Source organism: Anser anser (genome assembly GCF_964211835.1).
Source record: "Anser anser genome assembly, chromosome: 10".
In the NCBI taxonomy this organism is placed as follows: Eukaryota; Metazoa; Chordata; class Aves; order Anseriformes; family Anatidae; genus Anser; species Anser anser.
This window is the reverse complement of record NC_139730.1, coordinates 16781535-16793837: the sequence shown is the minus strand read 5'-3', so window position 1 is coordinate 16793837 and position 12303 is coordinate 16781535. Positions and strand designations below refer to the sequence as shown.

The 12303-nt window shown below is 38.4% G+C and overlaps 1 protein-coding gene and 1 long non-coding RNA gene across 20 annotated transcripts in view; one reads left to right on the top strand and one right to left on the bottom strand.

The window, feature by feature from the left end:
• Positions 1 to 12303, bottom strand: part of APBA2 (amyloid beta precursor protein binding family A member 2) — a 99515-nt gene that overhangs the window by 41895 nt on the left and 45317 nt on the right. For 13 of the 19 annotated variants that reach the window (XR_014588802.1, XR_014588803.1, XR_014588804.1 and 10 more), the window contains one exon: positions 597 to 1603. Coding sequence is in view for 14 of the 19 variants with exons in the window: in XM_083851013.1 (XP_083707139.1) it covers positions 597 to 1565 (969 nt within the window). In the remaining 5 variants the exon portion in view is untranslated. Of the gene's footprint in view, positions 1 to 596; positions 1604 to 3825; positions 4168 to 9148; positions 9365 to 12303 lie in introns of those variants that run through there. The other 6 variants (XR_014588806.1, XM_083851002.1, XM_083851011.1 and 3 more) reach the window with 2 other exon arrangements.
• The window catches only part of LOC310905173, a 43230-nt gene that overhangs the window by 9819 nt on the left and 21108 nt on the right, over positions 1 to 12303 (top strand). The gene's annotated exons all lie outside the window — the stretch shown is intronic.

The following is a 12303-nucleotide window of genomic DNA, read 5'->3' as shown; positions in this document are numbered from 1 at the left end:
AAAAGTGCATGCATGGTTTAATCAACATCTACACCATTGTGTTAAAACTGTTTAACAGCATTTTCGGTACAAGAAGTTTCTTGTCAAGGTATTGCCAGGCAGTACAAAAACACAGCAGTATGCGGGCATTTCTTGCAGTTGGTTGTAATATATGGTTTATATATGGTTTGTTCTATTGAAAACAAAAGAAATTAAGGGTAATTGGTCACTAAGGTAGTGGAAGAGGAGCCCTTAATGGAGGGGGGGAAATCTCAACTATTTCAGTGCTGACCCTCAGTTTTAAGGGCACATCCAATATGTCACTACAGAATAAAATGACAATTACAAAACAGTGTCAATAAAGAATTTTGTCCCATGGATCTAGGATATCTTGTTTTACTTAGTTCTCTATTTCTGTGCAAAACATCTTTTTGGGTTCTTTACCTCAGTTGACTACACTTAGCAAATTTTTCTAAGCATGCAATGTACTTATGTAGTTTGAATGCAATATAGAGTAAAAAGCAAAAATACCATTCTCTAGTTCTGTTTGGAATAGATAACTGACATAACAGTTGCATAATGCCTCTGACAATCTGGATAAAAAGAGAACCTCATACCTGCTCTTGTGGCCACTTCGGTCTGTCCTCTGGGGTTCTTGACTTGGCTTTAAAACCTCTAGGCACATCTCCACTGTGCTTAGAGGCAGATGGGATATTCAGTGATTTTGGCCTCCCCTCATGCCTGTTAGCACTGTGAACAGCTTCTCCCTTTGAACAAGTCTCTTTATAGTCATGTGCCATGTTTTCAGTCCCAGTGTGCTCTGGACTCATTTCGGTTGTACTGTTAATGCTGCTCATGCTCATACTCATTTTGATTTCTGCTACAATCTGGTCAATGTCCTCTTCTTGCTCTTCTAGCTCTGCATCCTCTTTTCTAGAATGGTATGGTGATATACCCTGTGAGTTTCCATTAGCCTCTGCTGGGTAATAGTCCGGATAGCCACCTTCACTTTGACAATACTGTATGTTCTCTTCTTGGTCTTGTATCTCCAAAGATGATGCTTCATCCTCCAAAACCTGAATGCCGTTGTCTTGACCTTCCTGCCACTCTTGCCTGTCTGTCACCTCACTTTCATCTTGGTGCTGAATTTTACCTTCAGACCACTCTTCTACAGCTTCCTGACATTCATCTGTTTCAACAGTGTGTTCCTCATGTGGAACATATTCTTCTCCATTGCAGTCCATTCCTTCCAGGTAACTGTCATCCTCTGGACAGTATCTAATGTAGTATGTAATCCCCTCTTCTTCCTCTGGTAAGCCTTCATCATAGTCCTCCTCCTCAGAGGTGTTATTCACATAGTCAGAGCTGGAGTCACCATCTCCACTATGATCGTTGCACTCATGTTCCACAGGTGTAGGACTACCTTGTCTGACAGTTGCTAGTTCTGCCTCCTTTGCTGCATAATCTTCAATAGGAAGATCACTTTCCTCGCTTTCAGGCTCCCTGTTGTGAGATGAAGTAGGGCAAGCTCTCACTCTGTGATCCAGCATGCTGGCTGTAGTGCTTTGACGTTTCCTGTTTGCCATAGCCAACTCCTTATACGACAATCATTTCTGTGTGATTACTGTAGGGAAGATGGAAAAATATGTTCAGGAAAAGGTCATCAGCAGAGATCAGTGATAACGGGAAACAGCAAGTCATGGATTAAAATGGTAAGAAGGATGTATTTGTAGATATTTATATCAGATTCACAAACACCTAACTCCTAAAATGCTCATGTTATGGAACTGTGAAATCAAAGTAATAACTTGCACACTGAAAGAAAGAGATAATGAGAAGGTTCCGCACTTATTCTAAGCATAGTGTAGGGTCTCTTTTGTCAATTTGACAGAAAATTAATCTTGAACCTAGAAATTAGTTTTCCATTCCTTTTTTTGCCAGTAAGGGGTCACACTTTGATCACTATACAGTAAACAGTAGCCATTTTCAATTTTCAGCTTAGGCATGTCTTTAACATGTACTGACAAAATACACTTAGAATCTGACCCTCTCTTACCAAAACTACAGAAAAAAATGCCATAACCGACAGCCAAATTAATAGACATTCAAGTATAATATGCTCCTATTATATTATTAAAAAATGAATCATTCACTGGTTTATCAGCTCTTATTAGCTGGATGTCATTACGTATCTTCCATTGTTAACCCAAATATAGGTTTTCAAACTATTTAACTTGTACTCCAGGAAAAAAGACATTTACAATAAAAGCTCAATTGTTGACACTAAACACGTGTTGCCTTAAATTACATATTTTTGTCTAAATACTGGTTTCCAAATAGTTCAGTCTTTCCTGATACAGTTCACATAATCTAAAGAAAACAGTCAATTCTATGCAAGCTTGACAACTGTAATCTGCTGTGTGTTTGATTTGGATGTGGGAAACATTTTCGGTGTGTTTTTCTATATTTTATTGCTGTATACTTATCAGCTTGACCTATAGTCACTTAAACAGGATGAGCTGAGCTCACAAACATGCTTGACACATACCACACAATAACAGCATTTTTTACTATATGCATACAACAAATGCATGTCAGCCAACCACATGATGACCTTAATCATAGGCCTTGGGTGCACAGAGCAATAAAAATGGCAAGGAAAGAGTGGCTATATAGAGATGAATTTCCTAGACATGAGGAAGTTATCAAAAACAGCTTATCGTTATGACTTAAAACCTCATAGATACCCCTGCAGAATTTCACATATCACAAGGAACACCCCAAACATTGGTTTCTGACAAGTCTAGAAAGCTGATGCATCTGTGGTTGAGTGGCACATGGCAAATCTGAGCTGTCCCTAAAACAGGGAATCCAGATGAGAGGCGTCCAGGTCACAGGAAAAGATGGGGTGTGTGTATAGCAGAAGGGAAGCTGGTAGAGTACATGGTATAGCAGAAGGGAAGCTTTAAATGAAAAACAAATCAGAGAAAGGAGGAGGTAAAACTTCCCCTGTGATTACTTGAGCCTTCTCACTATTAAAAGAGCTAGTAGACTTATAAGGCTTTCTCAATATGATCTGTATACCCACAATTATCCCTCTAATAAACTCACTATCGGTTCGTTCTTAGGAGTCAATAATAAGCAACTCAGAATCGGAACACCAGGCCATCTGTCCACTAGTGTTGCTTCTGATTTAGTGAACTCTAACTACTGTAAACTAAGGAAGCTTCTATACTGTGTCTGCAGTATAAAGAAAACTTACCTTACTTTGGATTGAAGCAGCAATCAACCCACAACACTGCAAAGCTCTCTACAGGCTGCAAAAAAGCAGCCCACAAGCAAGAAAAACTCCCTGGGCATAGCTTGTGTGACCAGATCAAGTACTGGTAAGCACGATACATTTCTAAAACACAATACAGTGCAACAAAATAGGTATTTCTGAATAACAATCCAAGAAGACTACACACACCTCAGTTGTCTTATTTGAAAGTTACTTCTAGTCAAGAACAGCACTACTCAGTATTTCTTAGGGGAATAAATGTTCTCCTTATCAAATAATACATGGTGAGTTATGCTGCAATAGACTCTGCACATATAGAGTTAGTGTCACTGAAGATAACGAAGCACAAAGAAAGTAACACCAGCACAGTGATTGTCTGAAACTCACGACTCAGGTATTTCCAAAGCATACAGAGATGAGGACCCTTTCTAGATAATGTAATGGAGTTTTTCTAACTACACCTAAGAACCTTCACTCAGGCAGTTTCAGGGCTTGATACTTTAGTGGTATCACTGCAGTGATATCTTACAAATTCCAGTAACTAAATGTTCATAAATGTTACTTACCTGCAAGAAAAGCTGCATGCTAACAGTTGTACACCAGTGCACATCACAGGAAGCCATTTGTGCTCAGAGCCAAAAGCCAGCTGTTAGGGCATGAGGCTGGAAAGAGAGCGTTGGCTGGTAAGTGGCAGCTACAACAGCTGTGGGAAATGACCAGGTTAGGGGCTCAGAGGGCTGGAAGAAAATGTTTTTCTGGGCAGAGCTAGTGACTGCAGCTGCAGCTCTCCCCCAGCAGCAGCATGCAAAAGTGCAGCATATGCACTAGGGGCGGGAGCATGGAAACTTCAAATAATGGCACACTGGATATATTTTTAGAGCACAGATGATAACAAGAAATAGAGAAAGGAATTCCCCTCAAATGTCTTCAGCACTGCCATACCAGAAAGCCATAGCAATCTGGCTGTGCAGTTAATTCAGTCTGTCTAAGGCCATGGCTGAAGACAGTGCTCTACCCCAGTATGCTGAAATTGAGGCACATGTTCCCAATCAAGGTAAAGTCTGATCTCTTTCAATACGAGGCAAGGTTGACCTTAGTGGCATAGAAACTGAACTTGCAAGGCTATCTATGTGCAACAATTACAGTTCTAGATGGCCTCTTTACCTTTGCCACCTTCCAAGCCAGGCACACTATGTTTAAGAAACCAAGTACTGACCACATTTAAAAATAAAAGCAGAATCTATTTTTCTGTGCTTCTGAATTGCCGACAATGTGCACTGATTATACCATCCTAACCTACAAGAAATGTAGCTTCCACAGCTATACTGATGCATCTGGGCTAGTAAAGTTTTCAAACCCAAGTCTGTATGAGGATTGCTCTTGGAGAGAAGAATTGCTCTTTCGGCAAGGCACTCCACATGTATTTTGTCAAGGGGACAGCTGTACTTTAACTCAAATATTAGAGCAGCCAAAGTAGTCTAGTTTTCTTCCACTGTTTCAAAATACCTCTCAGGCTTCCTAGAAAAATACTTAAGTATTACATTAGGTTTAGCATAATCTGAATCCTTTAACATCTAATGCTACTCTAGGCTTTTTCTAAGTTGCCTCATGTCACACAGTCCTGGGTCCTGAGGGCCCCAGGTCCAAACTGTATTCTCCCCTACAGGCTGAGATGTTAGTTTATCTGTGGATGACAGCTAACTGAACTCAGTGTAAATAAAGAAATTTGGATTTTTTGTGAAGAAATACACTAGATACCAAACTTTTACCAAGCATTCTGCTTTTTCAGTCTACAGTGCAGAAGCCTTTTGAATCCCCCTACTGCAGAGGTTAATACTTTTCTTTTTCTAAAGAAGCCTATGGTGTTAGAAGGTTATGTAGTATTATGTAATATTCACTTATCAGTTACCAAGATTGTTCTTCTCGCAGGAGAAAATACTGGATTTCTATCTATTCCAATGTCTTCTGAAGTTGTAATGATAGTTTGCTGGACGCAGAGGAACTTCAGGAATAGACGCTCCAGTTGAGTCAACAGGTCACTTGCTCTGCTTGGTGTAAGATTCCCTCCTATCCCAGTTCCCTCCTTCACAGTGGAGTTAGGTCAAATCTCTGTACCATTCAAAGTACAGTTTTCAACTTCTGATATGCAGTGTCACTGAGAACGTGAAGGTCAGTTCTATATCCTTCACTCCTCTCACAATTCAGCCTTTTTTGTCTTGAAGGGACAAGCAAATGCTTTGTGTTGCATAGTGCAACACTATAAGCTTCATCAGTGTTAAGTCTGATTAAATGGCTAAGTTACATAGGGATCTCAAATGTTTTGCTCTTGACGTTATTTTTTTTCCTCTTAGTTTCATCCCCTCAGCTCCAAATGCTGAGAGAGAAAAGGAAACCAACCTCCAGAAAACATGTGCTGTATTTCTACATGAGTATGCATAGGGGAACCACTCTCTTCTGCTCCTAGAAACAGGGCTGCTGCTTTACAGCTGGGATTGATTCTAATCAATGCTCAGTAGAGTCATTAGCTTTCTCCTGAATTCCTTGCACCTAATCCCCGACAGCTGCAGAGGCGGGTTATGGAACTGTTAGCACTTCTACATCTCTTCACCTGTGTAGAAAGATACCTTCACTACTCCTCCTATGGCGAGAGACCAATTAAATGAGCATTAAAAATGGGAAATGGTACACAATTGTAAACACAGCGATAAGCAAAATACCCAGTACAACAGTCCTGGCTGTGATTAAAGAACTGCTTTACATATGTACTTGATTCACAAGAAGAACAGTGTTCTCAGAAGTAAAACAAGCTCTCTGACAGTTCTACCTTTAACACACATAGGGATCTGTGGGGGTTGTGTGGTTTGGCAGGGATTGGTTGCTGCTTCTATCAACAAATATTGTACTACTGCAGGCTTCTCTACAGCTAAATGATCTCTTCAGCTCTGCTTTGGTAACCTAGAGGTGAATGGAAGAGTTTTACTGGCCTCACTCTGATAACCTTGCTTCATTTTGCAAGGCTTCCTTCTTCTTGGGTTCCTTTCTTCACCTAATCCTCAGTCTTTCTCCCATGCTTCTTCAAATACCTGTATCCTTCCTCAGTCTTTGACAAAATTCTCATGCAAGTTTTGGTTCCTTGGAACTGTTCAATATCTCTTTTCCCTATCTATCCAGTACAATTGAGTTGCTATTAATCCAGCTACAAGTGGACCATAAGCATTGCAACACACTTTACCATCAGACAAGATTGCAGCACCTGGTCTAGGGGCTTGCTTCTCTACAGCTGAGCAGTGTTTTCAAAGCACAGTGGACAGAAGCTATTCCATATATGTTCTGTATGCGCATAATTAAAAAATGCTGCCAAGAAACTCTGACCCTTTTACATACACAAATATACGACTTCACATGCTTACAGTTGCTATATTCAGTAAATTATTCAGTTCAATTTTTAACTCAGATAACAACAGTATTTTTCAATAGAACTACATCAGAAAATTCCTGATTCCAGGACTTTATACTAATTATACAATTCTATTTTCAATAAGCAGATAAGTTCAAGCAGGGAAAAAAGTCTAAGTTCAATTTCTTCAAAAGAATTTTAGTATCATGCTAATGGTATTTCTCAGTAGACTTTCATTACAGAATACTTAATAGACTCCCATCAGCTAAGTAAGCCAAGATGAATCGTGACTGATCCTAGACTGGGAACCAGAATTTTTAATGAGCAGAACAGAACATGAGCCTGCCATGATTTTGTCAGATTCTGCAGTCATTTGATTTCCCCAAGGCCAAATGACATTAACTTCATGCTCACTTTTCAGTCAATCTGACTATAGACCATGAGAAATCATGCAGAGCTACAGAACCCAAGTGCAGGATAACCTGCCAACTTTTCTAAGAGCGGGTATAAATAGGATTCTTACTTCCATGGGAACCATGGTCCTCCTGTGCAACTCAGAGGAGGCTGAGCGTGTAGATAGACACTGATCTCCGAAGGGGCACTAGGGACACAAAAGAAATGTAGGGGGGCATATAGTGAGCCTGTGTGCAAGGCTGATCTTCAAGCAGTGTATATGGAAGCAGTTAGAACATGTCCTACAATCAGAACTACCAAGATGTAACTGAATTAGGGCCCTGTTGTGCCATTCTTCATCCTGAGTAGCATCTCAATTTTAAGAAAATTGCAATGTCTTTCTCTGAGCAAGGCTGGCATAGCCTGACATTAATTATTAACTGGATCTGTTAAAAATGTCTAGCCCTCTTCTCTAAAGCCTTTGCACAAATGAAAACTACAAAACCATAACCCATTATTTACAGCATGGAAAAGGCCTTGGACAGAAGCTTCAATTCTTTATTAGGGCATAAGCAGAACTGCTACTTTTTATGATCAGGATGTTAGACCTGCATGTTGAGCAAGCACATGTGAATACAGTCAAATATGTATGCATGCCTCTTGTGTTACCCATGCTTAGCAGGTCCAGCATAACCCAAAATACCTGTTATGTTTTTTTTTTCTGGCTGTAGATGGTTCATCGGTGCTGTTTTAACTGGATACCTGTAAGTCTAAGAGATGGACAATATCCTCAGCTTACCCCTGCCCCCAAGGAAAATGTTTGGAGGCAGAAAATCTTCCACCAAACATACCCAAGAAATCCAGATGTGGTAGTCCTCAGCTATAGTTCCAGTGACTTGAGGTTTCACTTGAGGTTGGATGGTTATTTTTTAAACCAATGAGATGGCCTGATTCACCCATTTGAAAATATATCGTAAAGAATGCTTTGAAGTAAGGAAGTGTCTGGATGCTGAAATTATGAATTTTTAGCAGTTTAGATCTGTTTTTTTTACTACGAAACGAGATTGGAAATAAACCTGAGGTCTAGCATTTGTGTATAGAACTCCAATCTGAGCAATGGCAGCCTAAATCAGCAGTTCAGTTGGTCTTGTGAATTCCACTTTGCCTCTTCCCTGAATTCTGGCCAGCCTCTCAGAAAGTTTCCTACATATTTTAATAAAAATCTTTTAAAAAAACAAGTGTTTAAGCCACGTAAATGCAACCTTGTAGAACGCAACCACAACAATGCTATTGATACTATTAAAAATCAGGCAATCTCAGAAAAAATTGACTGAAAATAGTCAGAAGTCATTTAGAAAATAAACTTCAATAAATAGATAGTATATGCAAATAAATCTCAAGTATTTTGTCAGTACTATTGAGAATCAGAACACTTCCAGTATGCTTAAAGCTAAACTGGATGCAAATTTCCAGTTTATTTCAGCTCTTGTTAAATGCCCTAAACCATCCTTTCTATTTTTTGACTGTCCAAGGGAATTTTCTTCCCAACCCATAATAGGAATGAGAGGGCTAACACAAAACAAGACTTAAATGAGCATTTTTACTACTTATTTTAAGATATTTCTACCCTCATATACTTAATTTCCAGAGACTGGTCTAATAAAGAGTTGCAAATATAAGATGCTGGTAGAATTAATAGCAACTTGCTATTTAGATTTCCCATATTTTTTCTTCATTTAAAACAAAATCCAGTAAACTTCTAATAAGAAAATATATTTTAAAGCACTGTTGTTTGCAGCAAGCAGAACACTCCTAGGCTTTAAAATATTTCCTTGTGTCCTGTGAAATTCCACTCAAAATTCTCCTGTTTTAATTGGACTGTTTCTTCTCCAGGGATGCCTTTTAAAAAATATTGTCAGTGTTAAAAAAAATATATATATCTTACAAAATCAACACTATAGCTAGATGTTTTCCATTGTTTTTTCTTAGCCTCTTCTATCAAGACTGTTTCCCATCCCCCTGCTAGGCAGGTGCTGGGGCTCACTCAAGTCTGAAGCAAAGTACTCTACACCCTCCAAATACACTAGCCAGAAACTCACCAAGCACATCTCTTCCTGAAGAGAAGAGCCGATCTCTGCTCCCAAGTGCCTTATCTCACACAATAACCACCCCTCTTTCTGGCACTAACAGCCTCTTTTAGCTGTCAGCCAATGCAGTTTGGTAACTTGACTGTAGAGGCTGGGTGCCAGTGTGGAGAGCACTTGGGGTTCAGGCAGCAAAGGCCAGGTGTTCAGTTATACACCTTCCCTGGCCTTCTGCAAGGACAAAAAAAAGGCAAGTTACAAATTAAAAAAGATTTGTAAAATAAAGCAGTAACAGGTGAAGATCCAAATTCACAATTTTCTTTTTAACCTTAACTCGTCACCCACACAGTGTGCATACACACATACATAGTCTTTAATTTTATGACGCTAACTTAAACCACCTGCCTTCTGCTTTGTTCAAAGCACAGCTGGGATAGTCCAGGAGGAAAACCAGCTAAAAGCAACTAAAAATTTGGTGCTACTTAGTGTTTCAGAGCTTCAATTTATCATCTATATATTATTTTGACATGCTTACCCTAGTAGAAACAGAAACCAGCGAGAGACATTTGCATAGGAAGCACAGACAAAATCTCTTTTAAAGAAAAGAAAGTTTGGGGGGGGGGGGGGGGGGGATGAGCAGCATCTGAGAGTAGATGACATTAAAATAGGAAATATGACTGGCCAGTTATTCTCGAGAGCAGTTGCTAGGGTCTTTGTGTGGAGCTAATGCAATAAATAAATAAATAAACCACCCCACAACCCATTTCTTATAATTCACTGGCTAGGCTCAACTGTGGTTGAGGTGAACCTCAGATAGTCACAAAAGGTGTAATTTGGGGGGGGGGGAGGAACTAAACAGGAAAACAAGGAAGAAAATTATATACCCATTATTTCTTGTCATCATGTTTATCTTATTCATGTCTCTCTACCATCAGCTGTTAAAGTTCAGAGATAACAAACGAATATTTATATATATTGTTTCAGCTGCAAACTGAGAGATTATGGCTGAAGCTACAACAGCTGCAGTTTATGAGGTATCTCAACTTTCTGAGACTTCCACAATGCACATCCTTCTACCCACAGGCAGCAATGTTAAAAAGGAGGAAGCAGTCCTGAGTTACTATCTTACTAATAACAAAAATAAGTTTATCAGCCAGTAAACTGCATTTTGAGTAGAATATGAAATGAGCATGCATATCCTGGAGAAATAAGTAGCAGATATTGACCAGTCATCTAAAGCATGCCACCTTCTCACCCCAAAACCCAGGAGAAAGGGTAGGTAATTTGCAACAAAATGTCTTTTGCTCCTATTAAAATAAACATGATCCTCCAGTACAATTGAAATGTTTCGTTGCCTCACATGAAAGTGAAATCTTTACAATTACTTTTCTGTAGGTCAGAAAGCCCTGCAAAACACTGACCCTTCCTTTCATACTATTCACCAGATGCTATAAGTAGTTTCAGACATGAATTTATTATTCTTATTTTTGATATTCTGCATTCTGAACTGTGTTCTTGGTTTCCTCTTCATGCTGTATAATATTTGCTCTCTTTGGTTTAATCTAATAAGCATTTAAAATGAGTTAATTAACTTGTAAATTGCATTCTAGAAGTTCTCTATAATTAGAACCTACCAACAGAAATTAAAAGAACAGAGACAAAGCTATGCTAAAGACAGTGTAAAATCCTACGGCATTGCAAAAATATGATGTAGACCTATATTCTTGAATGTATATTCCAACAAAATGTAGTTTTCATAATTAAGAAGATTAGCTATTTTTTGCTGAGGTAATAAAAATATGCTTTAACAAATTTAATTATCATTTATTGTTGATGTTGTTTAATCATTCTTTAGGGTTTTAGTCCACAGCTCAACAAAGATGAATACTGAGCCTATAGTGTCAAATCCATATAGTTGCTTGAGTAAAGATTTTTTTTAAGATCAGTATCAGTTTTGCAGTGTTATGCCTGCTATACAAAAACGAACAAAAAATAAATCATCATTGTCAGATATTATAAACTGGTAGAAGAACAGAAGCAAAGAGTTCTTACTCGAAAGAAAGGTGATAAGCTTCCAAAACTACAGCAAGGAGATTCTACGCACTGTTTGCCCTGCTCCAAGAACCCCCCCAGTCTTACAACATGATAAAGTATTCCTTGTTTTATCTGTACAGAAAGGCTCCATTGATAGCTATGCAGAGGCTTCAACTTAGATTTATTTCAAAGTAGATATACATTTTAGTATCTTCCTGTGATTATCATAAGGTATAAACAGGTAGCTTTAGTCATTCAAAAATGTATTGCTAACTGTAGTCCTTAAGAGTATAAGAGTATAACCGTACTCCAAAGAGTATAAAAGGATTTATTATATGGCCATTTATTCAGCACACATAGGTGCTTAAGTATCATTTAAAAATAAAATGCAGGAAATCCTTTAAGGAGTTTACTGGATTCAGACTAGTTTCCAGGTGCAAATACAGTCAAGAACAGATATACCACTGAGTACTATTTGCAGTATAAATACAGAACAGATTTTACAGTTTTTGAAATCGCATAGAGTTCTTCCTACTGATGAAACCTCTAAAAACCTTGCTGAAAGCCATTAGCACCCTCCCCATCCAATTAGCGTAAAAGGATTAGGTTCCATTTTTCTCCTGTTAGCACAATATTGTCTCTTTCAAATGCAAATACTTGAGCTGCTGGCAGATTTAGTAAATAAAAAAATCCACTGAAATAATCAGAAGTAGACTATTGTGTTAATCCTTTTCAAGATAAAATATTCTGCCTTTGTTAAGCAGAATCAGCAAGGTTAAATTGTGAGACATTTTACAAATTTTAGATTTAATGAGAATAGTAAATAATGAAGATGATCAGATTTTGTTAGCAGTGAATTATGTCATGAGATTTTACATTTGCAAGCTTTGAAAAAATATCTGTAGCCTGCAGCTGGTTATGTTCCAGGCACACTGCTCCATAGCAGATGATCACTTCATTTGAAAAGCAAGATTAGATTTTTCCCTGTCTAAGGCATATATTGCACATCAGTAAAATTCTCTTCAATTTGTAAAACTGGTTAGAAGATAAATACTCTGTCAATCACTTTAGTAGATACTTGAGATAGCTTGAAACCTTTATACCACCAGCTTTCCCATCAAATGCCAGCAGAAAAA